The sequence below is a fragment of the Amblyomma maculatum genome, chromosome 10, assembly GCF_055883805.1.
Source record: "Amblyomma maculatum isolate TAMU_Amacu chromosome 10, ASM5588380v1, whole genome shotgun sequence".
In the NCBI taxonomy this organism is placed as follows: Eukaryota; Metazoa; Arthropoda; class Arachnida; order Ixodida; family Ixodidae; genus Amblyomma; species Amblyomma maculatum.
This window is the reverse complement of record NC_139353.1, coordinates 40204898-40225352: the sequence shown is the minus strand read 5'-3', so window position 1 is coordinate 40225352 and position 20455 is coordinate 40204898. Positions and strand designations below refer to the sequence as shown.

Below are 20455 nucleotides of genomic sequence, written 5' to 3'. Positions count from 1 at the left end.
ACCTGATCTTGTGGCATCACACATAAAAACTGCCAACCAAAACTGTGCCTACAGCCATACGTCACCTGCCAAATACCACCTACCAGTGTCTTGGCCGTGATTTTTCTGCCGGATTTTTCGGAGAACAGGACCTTTCACACCATTGCGTTAAAGAAAATAAAATGAGAGCTCTTTTAACTTGTTGCAACGACTTGCAAGAACAATCTTAATATGTAGAATAAGCATGCAGAGATGTGCCTTTCATCGAAACCAATTTTGAGAAGAGGGTGATATGTATATGCACAAGAAGGCTTTCTCTGTCTTCCATGCATATAATGGCAAAATATTGCCATGCATGGATGGCAAATAATTAGAACTTTCATTCAAGCATTTCACAGGTCAACATGTGCTTAATGTGTACATGAATCATAGAAATGAAATAACATGCTACTAGTTTTTGTTTTATTCAAACTTCATAACAACAAATGAAGTAGGGGTCTTAGCGTATATACAGTATTGGTCCCATCGTAACGTCCACACACAGGACATGCACTCAGTAGTCTTAAGAGCATCCACACAGTGTGCAGGCAGTACATAAGTATTTAAATGACAAGTGACACGGAAGGAACAAAAACAGTTCGTAAAAATATTTTCATTCTCTTTTCTGAAGTACTATCACTATTCACAGGTATTAACTTGAGCATTAAACAAACATCTGCCTCATGATTTTAACACCTTTTTTGCAAGACATTTTGCAAAAAAATTGAAATGGGGCTGAGCAAGGTTCTTCTATTATCGCTTGAGAAGGGTGAGAAGAGGGGGAGGGGGGGGGGGGGGGGGGGGAATGCTCCCAAGGCCCTTCCTAATAAATCCACCCTTGCCATCATGCCAAAAACATATCTACATATCAAAAAAATTTTACCATGATTCATGGCCACAAACAAAGCTACACAGACAAAATGGTTGTACAAGCTTTGAAAAATGGAAACATATCACATGTGGAACAAATCTCTAAAAGAGAACTCTACATTTCAAGCCTGAAAATATTGAACATTTGGCCCCGAGGCAATCCTTTGAAAGTAAATATATTACACTAGATTTGAAGAGCATCACAGCGTGCTGCGGTCAGTTTGAGTGCCTTCGCTTTCATTTACACAATGGCAGACGTGCGAACAAAGTCAAGAATGTCTCTGGCACGGGATTCTGAGATCTTGGTTCGCTCTTGAAGTTCTTCCACCGAACTAAAGGAAGGAAAAGGAAACAGAAAAAAAAAAAGTGAGATATCAACCCACGATGCAAAAATACCAACATTGTTAATTAGCCCATGACAACTGCTCTGGTGAGCGAAGGCCACAAAATGAAATCGTTCCCACAGAAATTGACTTTTCACTACATTTAAACATAAAGAGGTTTCAGGATATACATCTATAAAAGTGATTATAGTCAGCAATTAAAATGTGGCAGCTTTGAGGTCATCCAAATACTAATACATACCCACGCACATCTTAATTTGAATGACAATTTCTTTTTTTGCTGCTCTCACTAAAGTGACATACAGAGAGCACTATGCTTAAATGATCTACACACATCTTCTGACATCTTCAGCAGCATAATGCAGTTATGGGAAAAAAACTATAAGCACAATACATCCCTTATATGCCTACACACTTCAGAAAGTAACAACCACAATCTGTGCTGGTTTCGTGGTGCAAAACTGAAAAGAGTCAAAACTATCACTGATTGGCACACACCTGAAACATACTGCCACACAAGACATGTGCCACAACAGAAATGAGATGACCTAGAGCGCAGTCCGCCTTTCTTTCAATATATTTTAGCCTACGTCTACTCTTGATGACGAGATTAAATAGCAAACACAAACTCGCAAATTTCGTTGTTCTTTTTTTTTTGCCTGCAATGCCAGCATTTTATTTTTAGGCTGAAAACAAATGTATACGCAGCAAGCCTGCTGGCAAAGTATTCATCATTTTTCGCTCACCACAAGCAACACATCATCTCTGGGCATGGATGCAGGCTGCGCATGCAAGAGTGCTGGCCTTGACAGCGTTGCACCTAATGTATGCAATGGAACTTAGTGCACTATCTTTCATGACCTGAGAGTAAGTGCCAAATGCACTCCACACAATGGGGGAGTTCAAAGTCAGCCTGACTAACATCTTATGTGAAAGACCACTTGATACAGATATAAAACCTTAATTTAGACAACCTGCACGAACGTGACTCCATGATCTAGGGATAGCGTGACTGACTCGTAATCCAAGGGTCGCGGGTTTGATTTTCATCCCATTTTCTCTTCTCACAGGTGCTGCCCAAGTTAGCAGCTCCTGCCAAGTCGATCACGTGATGTGGTCTTGTGAAGTCACACAGCCCACTGACCAATAAGTGCCTGGTCATGCCAACAGTCAACTACCACATACAGGAGACATGCTCGTGACTTTTCGCTCATGATGACTATTCTACTACAGCAGAACCCCGCTATAGTGAACTCGGATATAGTCAAGTGAAAGTGAAGTCTTAGTTCATCTTCTATAGACGACAGTATATTTTTCTGCCTTTATAGTAAAAACATTTTTGCTAAAATTCGGTTATAGTGAAGTGCATCTGGCCACAGCGATGACTTTCCACGAAGCAACATCGCCGCACACGCGCATTATTTAGAATGGCGAGGCGAATTTTTTCTGAAAGAAAAAAAAAAATTACGCCACTGTGCATTTTTTAAAATGACTTTACCACCAGGCACTCAGGAGAAGCCGACTTTACGTAGGTCTGAAGCCGTGGGGGAAAGCATGCAGTGTGTAGTAAAAAAAATAATAATAATAAAAAATAAAGCTGCCTACAAACATGGAAAGAAAGCGGCGCAGTCCATTCAGAAAATGAAAGAGAGTAAAAGTGGAGTGACAAATAGAGAAGGGAAGAAACGGCCGAACATTCGAAGCACTGTGCAGCACAAAGCATGAGGAAGTGGAGGTAAGAACTGGAGGTGTAGCGTAAGCGGTTTTGCGGCGTTCTACTGCCGTGTGCATTTTTCATCTATTGCCTCTTAAAAGACAGAAACAGCGAAAGATGATGCCATGTTTATGCAAGGCTTTGATTTTAACAAGAAATCAAGTTCAGTTGTATTTGTAGCCACGTTGCTTTCATGCTTGTAAGCAAAAATATAATAGTGATGCCAGGTTTTCTTTCCAAACGAGGCCCTTAATGCTCTTGCGTTAAAGCGTTAAAAATTAGCAGCGGCACGCCGCGCAACGCTGTCGCGCAGTGGGCTGAGAGCTGCCAAAGCATTGCCACTCGTCGCTGTCACTCAGGTTCTGTGTTTTTCGAAAATTTTGCCCGTCGTTCGTCACCCCAAAGCAGCTTGCGAGGCAGTCAATTGCCAAAGCGTTTGAGGGTATGCTACTTCTGTTCTGGTTTTACAAGCGAATTTTGTCTTCCTAGTCCGGTTTGAGCAAAACGGCTGCATACAGACACTCGCTTCATGTCATCAATGCATAACTATGAACGCATGAATATAGTTCAGTGAAAGCTGGGTAGGGTAATATAGGACAAGGAATGCAAGTGTGTCCAAATACTGCTAATTATCGAGGAGAGCAGGGTCGAGAAAGTCACTTCTTGCAGGTCTGCACTTCAGTGTAGTTTGGTGCACCCCTGCGCTGTGTCCTATAGAAATGCGATGCGTTACCAAAATTTTCATGAGTGCTTTTATTGCACTTATGCTGTTTAGGGTTAGATAGGGGATACTAGCATAACTATACTGTCCTTGAGTGAACAATGCGGCGGCGGTAACAGAGCAACACTAAAAACGTGCTGCTCTGTTGCCAAGTCTCGCGGCTTCGTGTGAGGTGCACCAGCGGCAATGACAGGCGATGGCGACTCATCACCAAAGGTTGTCGCCTCATGCGGTTACCACACAGCCTCAAAAATTAGCACCAATTTACTTTCATACAAATGCACATTCATCATGAAGGTGAATGCAGTGAATTGGTTGTCCCTAAGGCTTCAAAAAATTTGAAAAACTGCTGTTCTCTACCTGCTGACAAGAGCTTGCACCGAGGGAAACGAGGAGGCCAGGCTGATGGCTGTCGCCAAGCTGACCTTTGGGAAGGCGAGGTAAAATTGCACAACCTGCAAAATGAAAACATCAGCCTCACTTTAGCGCTAATTCGAGCGCATGCGACTGACCACCGCAGACTCACATGTTTTTTGTCTCGAATGCAGTCAGGCGATGCGAGTGCCATGCCCTTTTGACGTTCCTTTTTAGCGAGAGCTAGCACAAGCTCAGCTGTGTTTCCTGTAAACAGAGACGGCATGTTAACAATGTGAGAGTGACAACGGTAGCAGATATCCTAACTGTCGATGTGTAAAGATTAGTGGCTCATATGATAAAAGAAACATGCATCTTTTTCAGTGTTGCAAATCAAAAGAAACACTAAGCAATGCACAGCTGCAAGACAAAGCAGCACTGAACTAACTTCAGTCTTTTGTAAAGTTTAAGCAATACCTGTGAGCCTCAGAAATTTGCTACCACTCACTGCCATCCGAAGATGTGTACCTGAGCTACCACTGACCAACCTCGAGTGCTACAACAATTGTAATAAAATGCTAACAGGTATCATACTCTTAAAAAATTTTTCATGACCTTCAGAGAAACCTCTTTTTTAGCCTGTGGGGAGAGCAGGGGAGAGCTTAAAGGGCAGCTCTGGCGTTTCCTTAACCTCCTTAAATTTTACTGAAACTTTCCCAGAACATTCTCAGTTTTCTAGATACCCGCATAAAATTTAACAGCCGCTTGATATTCTGTTGTAGCACCAATGATTTTTTTTTTAAACTTTACCATTTCGTGGCCTCAGTCAGGGAACGCAACCTTGGGTACATGCCATCGCTGAAAGCACTGCCATCTATATCTGTTGTGTTTGTTTCAAAATTTTTAGTTGGCTTTTGGGCATTTCTGACTAATACTGACCCCAGCTGTTATTTGCAGTCACTAGTTTAGACAATCAAAGCGCGCAAAACATGTTTTGGGACTCTATCTATGATGTCACAAGTTGGCATGTGGCGTTGTAGGTTGGCCGGAACCTATTTTCAATATCAGCTTCCTGGCTTTTGCATTTTTAATGTACTTCTACTTGGTATTTTGCTGAACATTTTTAAGGCGAAAGCCTTTAATGCCTCATCGTTTCGATGGAAGGTTGACAGAAGGTTATCAGCAGAGGTGTCACGCTTTTGAGAGAGAGAGTTAAAAATAAATTACTAAACCTTGTCTCCACCAGGAATTGAACCTTCATACCCTAGATCCCCAGCCGAGTGCTTTCCCAATTGTGCCATGCACTGGATCGTGAAACGCTCTTCATAATTCCTCTTATCTACCGTGAGGATAGCAAGATTCCGCGAGTGACAGATACTGCGCCTTTCCTTTCCTGTAAACGAATTATAGAATGCCGGTGAACTTTAATGCGTTCAATTAAATACTAGTTGTGTTCAACAAGGGGCGCGTGATGTACCATCACCGTCACTACAGGTCATGACGTCACCAGACGGTCCAATCCAGGCGTCCGTGCGGCACCTTTCATTTGGTGCTTCCTTGAACGCCATACCACACAGCAAACAGAAGCAGACCCAGATGTCTAGGAGGCATTAGTACAGTAGGCATCGGCGGCGTTTAAAATTGATTTACAGGATAGAAAAGGCGCAGTATTTATCACAATTCTTCCCTGACACATGTACCATGCCGTAAAGGAAGGGAGGAAGGGGGGGAGTGAAAGAAGAGAGGGAGATAGAGGTGCAGTAGTGGAGGGCTGATCCTCCTCATCGCACTTTAATGGTCCAAAGTGCCCTCTGGAACTTTTTCTTCTTTTGTACCAAAGATAGGGGACTCGAAGAAATGTGATGCGATTTGGAACTCGAAACGTTAAAAAAAAAAAAAAAAGAACCCCTCAGAGTTGCCCCTTAATCCTCAACTTTTCCTGTTGAACGAACAAAGTTAACCACCTTTTGACCTTGTTCTGAAAGGTCTATAGAAAGCTAGGGGTGGGAAGGTAGAGTCCTAAACAACCAAAAGAGAGGTGAACTATGCCATGAGGAGTGGTAATGCATGAGTTACACACCTTGAGATTGCGAGAAGAAGACCTTGGCATGTGTGGTGACCAGGAACGCCAATGTTGAGTCAAAGTATTTCGTCCTCTTGCTGAGCCCACAACAGCAGAAAAAAAAAAAAAAAGAAGGAAGCGTCAAATAATACGTAAGCAGACCTCAAACAAATAGCTGCAGTATGAGCAAACACCACCATGTCTTGGATAAAAACTTGATAGCCTTTCTTGATTTCATACTCTGTACATAACGACGTTATCCTCAAACTAACACTAGCCCTACAACTGAAGAAACACACAAAAAGAAAATATGCTGACCTTGACAATGAAATATATTGTCACAAGATTTCAAATGGCCATAAAATATGAGAGCCTGGTGCTCGCACTCCAACCTCCAGTTTTGGCCTATGCATACAAAAACACAACAAGTACACAAGATTGTGGGGTGAAGCTACTAAAGTGGCCAACATTTAAATCTCTTTTGCCAAGGCAATAATCAGCCCTGAATAAGCATCACTTGAGGATGTATCACTGCACTACAGTAACAAAAAGCCATAATCTAGCTGTCTATGATTTCGAGTTACATAAAGCATTGCCACAAAGGTACAGGTTTAGACATCTTATAGCAGCGCGAAAAAAACACACACAAGACAGGGTACAGGACGAGTGCTAACTGCCAACTGTTTATTGGAAGGAAAGAGGAACGTATATTTAAACCCTCGGCCACTCAGGTGTTGAAAGAGAGGCTCCTTGCTCGGACCGTGGAAGCGACTATGTACGTGACCAAAGTGTCCACTTGAGGGTAGGAAGAGGAAACACATAAAGATGGGCCTGCAGTAGAAGAAATATGCTTCAGTAAGATGTGTTGTCGGCCTAGTTGGTGCAGAACTTAAATATACGTTCCTTTTTCCTTCCAATAAACAGTTGGCAGTTAGCGCTCGTCCTGTACCCTGTCTTGTGTGTGTTTTTTTCGCGCTACTATAAGATGTCTGAAGTTCTGCACCAACTAGGCCGACAATACATCTTACGGAGGTACAGGTTTATTTAAGGGGAAAAACGACATTAGGAGCAAGCGTCTAATTATTTTCCGCGTAGTGGAAAGCTTGGACGATTCCAAAACTGTTTTGTTAGAAATGATGTAGAAAATTTTTATAGAGACTTATACCCGTGTCACACGGGCACTGTAAAGGCATTTGAACAAAAAGACACCTTCCCAAAAAGAGTTTCATCCACAGACACATGACAGAGTTCAATCGCCTTTCCAGAAGCGGTCTTTACCGTAAGCGGAGATCGCCGATCTCTTTTACGGCTGGAAAGAAGTACTCCAGCCCAGTGGACACCAATGGTTATCTTTGAATAAATAAAGGAAGCGAAAGTGAATATTCGTGTCATGTTTATATATTATAAAAAAGTTTTACGCTTCGCAGAAGGTTAACTAGGCACAATACTGTAGTTTTTCTGCAGCACTCTTGTAAGCAGTTGGAAGATATCACGTGATGACGCTAACCGCTGATGCGTATGCGTGCCTTCTTTTTTAATTTAACATTTGTGAACATACTTTAGCTAAATTTACTATAAACAACATAAAATAAAACATTTATTTGATTTATATGTTTCTATACGTCGGTTTATTCTGAGTGGTTTTGTTTTAAGATCTAGCGCCACGCTTTCCGATAGTGTCCTCGGTAGGAAATGCTAAAAAGATCGCCAGCGCTGTGCATCTGCTATGCCACTCCTTTTGAATGCAAGTCTTTCAACTCGCTAAAAGACTGCTTAGGTGAAAGATTTTTTGCTTGCTCGTGTGACAGGGTATTATTCAGTTGGTGCATGAGACTGTTTTTATGTAGTCCGATGTTGGAAACCACGATCAATGAGTGCAATGGCGATTCCATGTGTGCAAAAGCGCTGTGTTGAAAACTCCTCCACCGGAGAGTAATTACTAATTATAAATTTTTAGTATAAAGTAGTGTCCATTTTAGTCTGTACATTCAAAGCTTATACAGCAAAAGGACGTATGTGTCGCTGAAGAAAATTTTGCTGTACGGTGGTTACGGCTTTATAAAAAAAAATTTATAACAGCGCAATGCCATCTAGTGACGAAAGCGAAAAGCACATAATCAGCAATGCAAAGGGAGTGTTGCTTTTTACTGAAGGGTACACTGAAGAAAGTGTGAAACATAATATCATGCTACAAGCAATCGTGAACGAAAAAGAACACCATGCACATAAATCTGATGTTTTTCGGAGATGGGGTCATGTGGAGTACTACACCGATAATGTCAGCGCTTCACTGCAGGACAGCTTCAATTCTTAGACAAGATACACAGATAAAAAATTGAAAGCAGTGAAATGCATCTCATCAACCACGTGGCCTTTCTTTTTTTGACCAGATCAGCACACAATAGTATTCTATTAATCTAAAATGAACTGGGCAAATAACTGTAATTATGCTAAGGCCAGTAAACAAAAACAGTCAAGGTATACTTATGCCCAACTATGCCAGCAAATCATTTGTGTGCTTACAAACAAAGGAGGCGTTCACGGACATCGCAGCAGACTGGGGGTGAAAAGCAGGCTTAGCTCCCATAGGAATACAAGGAAGCGAATGTTTTCAAAACAGTTTTCTATTTTCACAGGGCGCCAGTGATGCTGTGCTTTAGTGCAGAGTAACCAAAAACACCTTAGAACAGACTGAAAAAGTATAAAACATCATTCGAAATGCGGAGCATTTTTAAAACACCACGAAATGCACAAGGTACGAGTCAAGAGCGCGATTCGTAGAAATACATGTAAACAAAACTTACCTTAATATTTTTCCCATTTCACTGAGTATCAATGGAGGCTGGCGATTATTAAAAGTTTGCGAGCGGTTTGATGAAATGTGTGACAAAGTATACTACGTCATTCTGAATCAAATCTAGCTTTAGAGCGCCGCTATAAATGTGTTGTTACGAAGCCATACATACCGCCGACAGACTCGCTATCATCTTGTTGTTTCTCTGAATCGGGAAAGCTTCCTCTGCAGCCTGATATGCTGCCGTGTGCACTTAATTTGCTTACAAATCCCAGTAATTCATGCTATGTAGCCTCGACAAAACTATATTCAAAAAGCACTTCTCCAAAATGATTGTAAGGAAACAAATGAGAACGATCACTTTAGCAGATGGCGATGCAGACTACGCCCTATTCGAGCACAGACAATGCTGGTGTCCGTGAACACGATTTAGGTGTCAGACGGCAGTTTTAGTCGCCTGCTCGGCTGCGCACGGGTCATTTATCATGCTGAGTGAGGACTGTGTTCCACATGGCTGTATCGTTTGAATGGCTGGATTTAAGAGGGAATGTCGCCTGTGCAGCAGCATGTCAGACTACACGAGAAGCTGAAGCGTATGTTTGGCTTTATAATGGACATTTATAGGGGCATTTTAAAAATACATTGATCTCAAAATGATCGAGCGTACTTTGTCACACTTTTTTTCAAAGCATTCACAAACTTTCAACCATCGGCCACATTTAATGATGCTCTCTGAAACCGGGAAATTACCTTGGTAAGTCCTTATTATGTGTGTTTTCGTGGGACGTGCTCGCGACTGGTATCTCCATATGCTTGCCAGCGGTTTAAATATACTCCGCCTGTGCAATAAGATTTCATACCTTTACAATCTATTCATGGTTACTCCGCACCAAGAGTTGACTTCATAGATGCAGTGCGAAATGAGAAAGCTGCTTTGAAAATTTTGGTTCCATGTATACCTATAGGCACTAAGCCTTTTTTTCACCATCAGTCAGCTTAGGCTGCTGACAACAGCGCCACCACATCTTTCTTGCGTCACATATTGGTGTTGGTCAATATCTTTCATATAAGCAATGTGTGAGTAGTGTATTAAAAACTGCAGTAACATTCACTTCTTTAACTTGTGCCCACGCATAAGCCTTAGACACTCTTTTGGAGAAGCAGTAGAAATTTTAAAGAATCTGATGTAATCATACCTAACTTCCTCTCTATTCTCTGCTTTTTTCCATAAAAAAACAATAACCTGGCTTTGGTCAGTTACTGTAACTGAGAGTGCCTGTTCAGTAACGTGAAAGGCAAGTAGTGAGTCCCTCACTCTAAACTGAATCCGATTAGACTAGACAAATGAAAGAGCAAGCTCACAAAGGTCGCTCGCCAGGCTTGACTCGCTGTGGCCTCTCGAGGATGACGCATGGCCGGTCGTAGAGCTCGAACAACTGCCGCACTTCGTCCACAAGGCGCGAGTGGTTCTGGGGATTACCAAAGTCGGCCAGGGCCCGGCGCATGATGCAGCACCGGCGCCCTACCACGAGGCTTCCAACGGACAACGAGTGGACCTCCACCCGGACACCCTCACAGGCACGCAGCGTTGACACAAGCGTCTGTCACAGAAGGAACACGAAACCTTTCAATACTGGAAATGCAATGAACATGCACCAAGCACGGGATGCAAAAAATGAGAGTATGGAACAGAAATGTACCAAAAGCCAAACTTTTTGCCCATATCCAGGCAGCACAAATACTTCTGTTCCTAGATAGTCAACTCAAGTCCATGCTTACTAACATACTTCAAGGGTACAACCAGTCCATCCACGGTGTTTTATGGTTATTGGACTTTTCCAGAACTTTACGAGAGAATTTGCTATGCTGCCCAAAGTGGATGTGCTGTGGTGTTGATCTCTCCAAGAAGCGTGTTTTGGCGAGTGGTAGAGCAGGAGGCCACCTAACTGTATAGTTAGCGACATTTTGCAGCAAGCTGCTTCCTTGTTCTGGCATCTCATTGCATGCGCTGCCCTCTGTGAATGATTTCTTTGTCTTCACGTGGGATGGGCTGCCATTTCAGCTATGAAAGCAACGACTAAAAAGCGTCACCATTTAGTTCGCCATCTGAAGCCAATGTGCGAAAGAAATGAAGACGTGTAACTCGTTGAAAAGAAGTTGGTAAATTATCTCTGAATTGCCGGACTTGAGTGCGATTTCAATCCCACGGACACCGATTGGCAGGACAAGCTTGCAGTGGATGAGAACGTTCTGCACAATATGAGATGGCCGAGATGAAGACTGACGCTGTTTGTAGGACATTCAAAGGCTCCTATGACACTTAACCAACCTGAAACCATTACCTCAGCCATCCACAAAGCGACACTGTATCACATACTGGAATTAACTCGTGCCTGAACTAACCAACCATGGGTGGCGCTACTCAAACAGCTAATGATGATGAGCCTCAATGTCATCACAGCTCTTTCACTAGTGCTAATGCATCACAGCTTGAAATGCTAAAGAAAAAAAAAAAAAGAAAAAAAAAAGGCACTTGCAGCGATGACAGTTTTTCACTGTTCTTTTTAGATACTATGCAAGGTACACATTCCACTTTAGAAAAAGCCTGCCGAATTGTGAAACCTACTGTACAGAATTAAACCACAGTTCTGTTACAGTATGTGCAAAATTCCCAACCAGCAGAGAAAACTGGTGATGTTTAACTCTAAATCTAGATTTGCAGAGCAAAAAGAGCTGCTGGGTGATCAGGCACGGCCTGACACCACTGCTGTTAAAGAGTTGACGCAGTCGGTACAGTGCGCACCTCATCCAAGGCTAAACTGGAGGAGAAACAGCCGACAAAGCAACTGCGGTATTACAGCAATGAAGCCGACAGATGCGAAGTGAAGCAACTGTTACACCCTTTCCTGGTCACATGGTATCGCAACAGCAGAGCCGGGCAAGCACTTGCAGCTGAGTGTCTTCGAAGCGAGTCTGGAAGGTGTGCAAGGAAAAAGAAGCGTATGCCGCTAGCTTCACAAGCCGCACCTGTGATCAAGGCCAAACGCACGGCAAACTTGACCTTGGCAGACATGGAGCAGTAAAGCTTTTCGTTCTAATATAGAGCGGTTAACAGCTGCTACGTTGCTAGTTCTTTCCATGCTCTCTGTATGCAAATGAAATTTTCGTCTTCCCTTTTCATTTTGTGGAAATTAGCCATTGGAAACAGAAAATTTGCAAAAATAACTGACATCTAAATGCTAAAGAAGACCACCGTACAGGCTCGCAATGAGTACATACGAACAGGGTCGCAGTGAGCGCATATGAAGTCGAAATTCAGAACAATGTTATTCGCTTAAGACTGAGGCTGCTAGCCACACTGTGCCATAACACTGTTTCTTTACAAATGGTGCCACCTTGCTGGCAAAATGGCAAAACTATGCCCATCGAAATGCATCATTTATAAACTCAAAAGGTGGTTGCTACCGTATTGAAGTGAATGGCAGTAATGAAGCTTCCGAAATGTACATCTGGAAATCGGTGTTGACACACATATTTTACTTGCGAATTGAGCCACTGATGGAGGCACCCATATTTTTCCGCTTGGTCTTATTTAGCCTGCAACAGTTCCGTTTTGAGTGACACTGGTCTTTCTGCAGTCAGAAAGAAGCACGCCTTCTGCACGAACGAACTGAATCTTTCCTCAGTGTCCCTCAGACGAACTTGCGCTCCTGAGCTATAAGTTAACAGAGACACGACATGAATGCAAAGCATGGCATGACCACGATTTTTCTTCTTTTATAAACGATAATGACACAAGCTGTGCAGCCTAACCTTTGCATTCACGACTTGATGTTAATGCATTTTAAAAAGTAGATAGCACTTTTGAGGCGAAAGCCTCTAATGCCTCATTGTATCGTGCCCCTGAATGGAAGTGTCTGTGAACAGAAGTGTCTGCGTTTTGTAATGCCTAACTAACACCAGTGAGGTCCAACTAATGATTAGGAGTGGTAATAAAAATGAAACTACCTTCTGAATTTCACAATGAAACAATTATTAGTTAATGCATTATCGATAATTAATCACAACTGCTCACCGTACGACTGGTGGCGCCACCAGTAGCAGCCGTCGCAAGGGTGCGCGCCTGATACAACCATCAAACATTTTGCTCTACCCCGTCACACCACATGGCAGACTGGTGGCGGCACCCAGTGGCTGCCGTCGCGATTACTCCGTCGACTGAGCAATTGCGACGGCTGCTATTGGGTGCTGCCACCATTCTGCCGGACCAACCACAAATGATTCGGCTATAATTCGTACTAGCAGTTGCGACGAGAAAGGCTTTCGCCTCTCACCACTTTAGACAGTCAAAGTAACCCCTGAATTTTTTAAGGCTTTGTGACGACAGAGACAACTGTAGCAAAACTACTTATATGCTAACATGCCGCACAACAGCTACCAAAAATAAGACCTATGAATTCTCACTCTGGTTAAGCTAAAGTAAATTAATAAAGTGCTATACTTACCGTTCCTGAAGCTATCTCCCTCGTGTCCACAATAACTGTAATAATACTTTCGACCTGAACATAGAAAAAGTACAGCAGTCACAACCAAGACAGATCACTTTTTGTGATTAAACTCAACTAAGCAGTAGAAATAGTCCACATGTTTGCCTTAACAGGGTAGGGTATTCAAAGCTAGGCCTCAGCAGGCTACCGATTGGAATGAAATTGGCCCTGTCACAGGATGTAAAGCTGAAAGCAATGAAAGGCTTACATTTTACGTTTTTATTTTTGACTGGTTGTAAACCTGACCCCTTGCATTCACACTGGTTAATTGCAAACAGTTAGTAGAAAAGATATGCAATGACTAACTGTTTATTTAAAAATTTGCTATCCGACATCTTCATACAAGTTTGCACATCATACCGAGTACACTTGCCTAAAGCAATCCTTCAGATATTTTTTTTGCCACAAAAGGCAGCTTCATTACAGCTGGGTATTTCCAGTTGTGAAAGCAATACATGCCTCTACTCCTTTAATTGCCTGCAACCTTTATTTAGCAGCAATAACAGCAGCCATAAATAAGTTGACATGATTTATTTATTTATTTACTTATTTATTTACATACCTACAGCGCCCTTGCAGGCATTAGTGTAGAGAGGAAAGAGAAAAAAACAAAACAATATGAGTGCACAGATGACATAGTACAAATTCAGCTGTAAATTGAAAGGCATGAAACGAGCAGTGAAAAATAAAATGGTACGTATACAAGTAGTTGTCTAGATATTTGCATCACTTAATCACACTAGAGGACACCGGAAATACAGACAAGTGAAGTTGAAAGCAATGCTAAAATCAATTAAAAAAGAATATTCTTCAGGTCCTGGATAAAAGACGAAGGGGTCCCAGAAACAATTTCTTCAGGTAAACCATTCCACTCATGTACTGTTTTAGGGAAGAAGCTGTTTTTAAATAAGTTTATCCGGCAAGCATATTCACGCACTTTTCGGGAATGGTCCGGTCGTGCAGATACATATGTTGGTTCCTTTAGACACATATCTTTATCGATTCCTGTTCTAGAGTAAATGATATTATAAAAAAGCGACAAGCGCAGGTATTTGCAATAACTTCAATTCTTTGGTTTTACGACAACAGTAGGCCAATAAAAAGACAAGTAGAATCGAAATGTGAACTAGTTCGTACAACACCTTGAACACATAGAGAAAAAAGACGAAGGAAATAGATCCGTGTCTTCTCTCTACGCCCTTTGTCTTACTGAACTGTGTTTTCAAAAAGAAGAGTGAATGCTATACATTTTGGATTCTACAAATAAATGCCATGGAAGAGGGTGCAGTCTAAAAACTACGAGCGTTCTTGCAGCAAATATGTTTTCATTAAAGAGAATTACTGATTACCAATTTGTCAAAGTCCAGCATCATACCCTTCCCTTCCCACTGAGAATGACACCTGCATGTGATAATATCAGTGTCTAGTGTAATGGCCCACCAGATTAGGCACATGTGGTGAATACTAAGGCAATAAAATGTTCCAAAAAGTAACAAAAATAAGACCCTAGAACAAATAAACAGTCCATCAACTAAGCAACAAACTGCTACTATCTTCAGGTAGCTGTGGTTAGCATACAAAAGACTGAAGAGGAGAAAAATTACAAACTACAGAACATTAAACGAGTTTACAGGAATGCCTCATTTCAGCTGAAAATTATGATATCTTTATCAAATACCTGAAATGAGTCTTAAGAACTGTAGTATTTACAATGATAGGAGTTTCATGACCCTAATCACCCTCGCTGATTGAAACTGATCACCCTCACTGATTAATTTCCTTTTGAAATGAAGTCAGCTTCAAGTCGACAACTGCAGAGTCCGCATCTATCGCAGCCATGTCTCCCATGCATTGTCATACTGAACAACTAACAGGCCCAGAACATACCTGTGCTTTAGGGGGTGACTGATGAACACACGCCGCAGATGAGCTTGTTGCGCTCAGGACACTTGCCATATGCATTCGGCGGAATTCTTCCTTCTTAACCTTCTGCAGGCGTAGTCGCTCTTCCCTCGACAACATTTGAGAAGTAACCGATGAGGCGGGCGACACCTTGGCTGCCCGATGTCCAGGCAAATCGGCTAATGCACATCCCGGGACCTCGGGTACTGCGACATTCCCCGAGCTTTTTGGGCCCAGCTGAATAGGCAGTTTGCCCTGACGTCTCTCACTGACGGCATTACCATCAGTACTGACTTGAGGACTCTTCACAGCAGTTTCACTATAGTGTGACTCATCTTCGCTGGACAATATCTGTATTCTCCTCTTGCGCAACCTTGTCTTCACTGGAGTGCGCATTAGAGAGCCCTCTTCAAGCTCCTCCTGACAGAAATGAAAAAAAGAAAGAAAAAAAAAAGGGCGGAGGACATACTTAAGCTCCGCCTTAAAGGGTACGACATGACAGCGTTAAAAACTCTCATTTGCTGGCTCCCCCCCGCAGATCCTCATTCGTGTTCGTGCACTTTGCTACTCGCTTAATTATTTTAATTAGTGATCTTAATTAGTGTCTCTATTAATCCACACTAATTAGCGTGCAGTTCTAAGCTATCACATTATATAAAAACCCACCCGACAGTGGTATAATGTACGGTTTTAACAAAGCCACACAAACACACCTGTGTGGCCTAGGGGCACCGTGTCTAACTCGAAATCAAGGGCTCCTGGAAGACTGGAATCCAGTGGCATGCTCTCATCTCAAAGGCGCAGCCTAAGTTGACAGTGCCTTCCAGCTCAGCCATGTCATGTGGTCGCATACAATGATGCCGTCAAATTCTCAGGAGAAGGACGCCTTTAATGCTATCGCACTAAAGGTACCTTCAGCGATAGTAGATCTGCGCAGCTCTCCATGACCTATGTCACAAAGCATGGTTGAGCGAGTTTTGCAAAGGAGGTGTTACATTCATTCACATGGCAGTCTGGCCCGTTAAACCAATGCTATGCGCTTGTAGTGAAATGCAACACAAATGCATTTAAGCACAAAAATTTGCATACAGGTCCATTTCTTTAGTATATTTATGCCCTCCAATGTGCTAGTAGGATACGGAATTATTTAACAGTGTATGAGACCTTGACGTGGCAGTTAAAAGCAAAAAGAAAGAGGAAGGGGGCACTGCCCACAAGCTTAAACAGTAATGTCACTATTTTGCACCGCAGAGTTAAAAGAATAACACATGGTTAAACTAAGACTTATCAAGAGTTTAGTTTTTACAAGGTTTAATGTTCCAAAGTGACTGAGGCTATGAAGGATGCCATGGTGGAGGGCTCTAAAGATTTTGACCATCTATGTTCCTCAACATGCACTGACATCACACAGCACATGGGTGCCTTGCTTTTTGCCTTCCTTCATAAGTGGCTATTGTGGCCAGGATTGAACCTATGTCCTTGGGTTCAACTTTTCTTGGGTTCAAGAGTCAAGTGCCCTGACCCCTGAGCCATCGTGGCGTGGAAGATTTATCATGAGCTGGTTTTGCAGGCTCCTACTCAATATAGAAATTAGGGTTCTGTCTATAGAGAGCTGGTGGACTAAAATGTTCCCGATTTAACCAGCCGCCAGTTTCTATACTCTATTTTGCGCCTGAATTTTTTTTATACAAACACTCTGCTGTGCTACTTTTCTCGTAGCACTGATTTTGCTATTTCAATATCATTTGAGAACATTAGTAAACCAACAGAGAATTCTCACATGACTGCACAATACTGGTTAAAAAAAAAAAAGATTACCTAGCGGGAGGCCATCATACTAAGAAAGATTCATTCTTTCTGAATTATTGGTTTGGTTTAAGGAGTTTAATGTCCCAAATCAGACGTCGTAGTGGAGGGATTCGGAACTTTTGACCCCCTGGAGTTCTTTAATGTGCACATGGGCACCTTGCTTTTCGCCTCCATTGAAAAGTGGCCGCTGCAGCAGGGATTTTTTTCAATGACATATTGAAAGGACATTGAAAGCCTAGGCCAAAATGTAAATGCTGCAGATATCTAAAAAACTGAGAAGACTAACGTTTATTTTCCCAAGTGTTAGAGAAGAAAAAGCAAATGGTCATCAGAGAGTCCATTCCCCGTTACCAGTCAACCTTGGCTGATTACTCATAGCCATCAAGTTGTCTTTCCCACTTACTTTCTATGCATTTAGTCACCTTTCAAACGACTAGCCCAGGTGGATCCGTTACGAAATGTGGAACAAAAAAGACCACTCACCTTTTCAGAGGCTGAAGAACTCAGTCGGTGCAATACTGAGGAGTCGTCATTGCCAACACAGAAGCTGTCTTGGATGTAGTCGTCGTCTTCCTCAGGCACAGGTTGTGAAAACACCTCCGAGTATCGAACACGATTAGTGTGACCAATTTTGAATTTACAAGCACCCACTGGGCTGCGAACCGTTTGGAGGTACAGGGACTTGTTTGGGACTGCAACAGAGAGAGCAAACGCCACGCACATTGAGTCACGAACAGTGAATGTTGGTGCGGGCCTGTCACGTGTATCTGTATCGCTACGCTGTCACTCACATGTTGCGCTGGCTCACAAAGTTGAAATTTCAGCTGTTTAGAGATGTGCTTAATCTATGGAGAAAATGTGTGAGTACATCAAGGACCATTATGAAAGCACGGTAAAAACCTTATGTGGGCGAGCGAATGAATAGAGGATGAATATACAGTCAAACACAGATATATTGAACTTAAAGGTGATCACAAAATACTAGTCTGATGTACTAATAATTTATGCTGTATAATGGCAATAGATAAAGCTTGCATGTCAATATGTAGGGTAAATTCGTCAGGTGAAAGTTATGTATTTGGCACCAAGAACCTAGAGAGATATTTAAGGCTCGCCAACGTTATACCTCAATTTATATTTTTTTTCTGGCGTTTTCAAAGTAATTTCTTTTACTTCAGATAATGAAGCAGTGATAATGTATATTAGTAGCTTGGCTGTCGTAGTTAGATCAAAAGGACAGAAAAAATTATGTACCTTGTGTCTGGTCATCAATAAAGCTTTCATCAAGCTGATCAAGGCTGCTGTTTTCAGACTCATCTGTCGAATTTATTACATCTGCAGAGACGTCGGCTTCTTGCTCGACAAAATTATTTTTGTTTTTCTTCTGAAAAATAAAAATAAATATAGAAATACAGAAGAGTACTCATAAAGGCAGGCCAAGGAAACAGCCACGTGTGTTTACTCTACCGAGGTTTGCTTCGTTTTTTTTCTTGCAGGTGTATTGGCCTCCTCTGAAAATGCAACAAAATTTACACTAATATACCCGTGCTTTTGACGGAAAGCTTAAAATTAAAAAATCCTTTCTCCATTGTGCTAGTAACCAATGAAGTGCATGTACTCACTATTAGCTCTTATTTGCGATGCTGCTTCTTTTCGTGCAGGCTGTTGCTTCTTGCAAGTAAGCACTTGGAAGTCGTCATCACTGTCAACAATGACTCTTCTTGAGGATTTTCTCTGAAAGCAATTGCAAAGCTATTTTTCTTTTCTTTATGTATGCATGGTAGAAGAAACCAACTGCACATAGTGAATTAAAGGAATAACAATTTTTGGCATGCTGTGCAATAATTCGCGTGGTCTCTAGAACCAGAAATGCAAGAAACATATTGTGTGAGTAAGAACGAAACATGCTGCTGAGAATTGCACCAGCCTCTTTCACAGGAAGTCCTGCTCCTAAAGAAGGCTCATAGGAGAAGGCCTTGAAAAACAATGTGCATGACGACCTTGCCAAAGGGAGTAGCAAGGTATTAGTATACATGATGAGATGTGCCATACAGGGCCTAAGAAGGTTTCAGATTTTACTACCTTGTTGTGGTTCCAGCTCTATCACATTTTGGATAGATTGGGAGGAAATTCAGCAAATCGTCACTGGATATATTTATGTGACGGCATGCTGAACTGACAAATTTGAAGTATTTTACACTTAAAAATTGTCAGACACTGAAACTGTGCAGGCAGCAATCAAACAATGCCACCAACAGGAAGATCATGCAGGTATCTTAATACAGGACAGTGATAGTGCCTACCAATGAACAGGTTGGAATAGATGCTAGCTGCACCGTACCAGTGATATCAGCGGCAGTGGAGTGTCCAAGAGGACAGATGAAGTTCCAGTTAAGATGGACCAAGATTTAAAAAAAATGAGGAGTTAATTAAAAAAAAAGAAAAGTTTTAAATAATCATTCACCTAGGCAAAACAAAAATCAACATTAACTTGATTTCAACCCAAAAGAAAGTTTCGGTTCTTAAAAATCTTCCAACTTAGCTGGTACACGGCACATATAACCACTGTACCAGTGTCATCAGTGGTAGTGTAATGTCCAGTAAGTATGCATATAATCCCAAGCCAACATACCTGTCTGGGTGGTGGTGATGGCTCTGACTCTGCTGAGGATGCAGATGAAATCTGCCTCCGACGAGGCCGCTTTCTCCTCACTTGAACCGGGCTGTCGTTATCTGGAATGAGACGTCACGTTGCAGAAATAAAACCAGGCAAGCCCCTCCATTTCTGCACAGTGTCTCAAATGAGAAGTGAAAACATATTCAGGTGCCTATGCTCATCATCATCATCATCCTCCGCCTGACTATACCCACTGCAGGGCGAAGGCCTCTCCCATATTCCTCCAATTAACCCGGTCCTGTGTGAGCTGCATCCACTTGACCCCTGCGAATTTCTTAATCTCACCCGCCCACCTAAATTTCTGCCGTCCCCTGCTATGCTTTCCTTCCCTTGGAATCCAGTTTGTTGCCCTAATCGACCATCGGTTATCCTTTCTTCGCACTACATGTCCTGCCCATGCCCATTTCTTCTTCTTGATTTTCATTAGAATGCCACTGACTTGAGTTATTTCTCTGACCCACTCTGCACGTTTCCTATCTCTTAATGTTACCCCTATCATTTTTCTTTCCATAGCCCTCTGCGTTGTCCTCAACTTAAGTAGAACCCTCTTTGTTAGTTTCCATGTTTCAGCCCCATAGTAAGATGTAACTGTTGTATACTTTTCTCTTGAGCGATACCAGTAAGTCTTATTCTCCTTGTTATT

At 42.1% G+C, this 20455-nt stretch overlaps 1 protein-coding gene across 1 annotated transcript in view; it reads right to left on the bottom strand.

Annotated features, from left to right (window-relative positions):
* Nucleotides 1-427: 427 nt before the first annotated feature.
* The window catches only part of Fancm (FA complementation group M), a 41262-nt gene continuing 21234 nt past the window's right edge, over nt 428-20455 (bottom strand). Inside the window, exons 16-27 of the mRNA XM_084582538.1 lie at nt 19768-19868; nt 18758-18869; nt 18603-18646; nt 18390-18519; nt 17619-17827; nt 15312-15746; nt 13383-13436; nt 10240-10478; nt 6102-6181; nt 4194-4288; nt 4028-4122; nt 428-1220 (exon numbers count right to left, since the gene is read on the bottom strand). Coding sequence (XP_084438664.1) covers nt 1130-1220; nt 4028-4122; nt 4194-4288; nt 6102-6181; nt 10240-10478; nt 13383-13436; nt 15312-15746; nt 17619-17827; nt 18390-18519; nt 18603-18646; nt 18758-18869; nt 19768-19868 — 1685 coding nt within the window. The 3' untranslated portion in view covers nt 428-1129. The remainder of the gene's footprint in view (nt 1221-4027; nt 4123-4193; nt 4289-6101; nt 6182-10239; nt 10479-13382; nt 13437-15311; nt 15747-17618; nt 17828-18389; nt 18520-18602; nt 18647-18757; nt 18870-19767; nt 19869-20455) is intronic.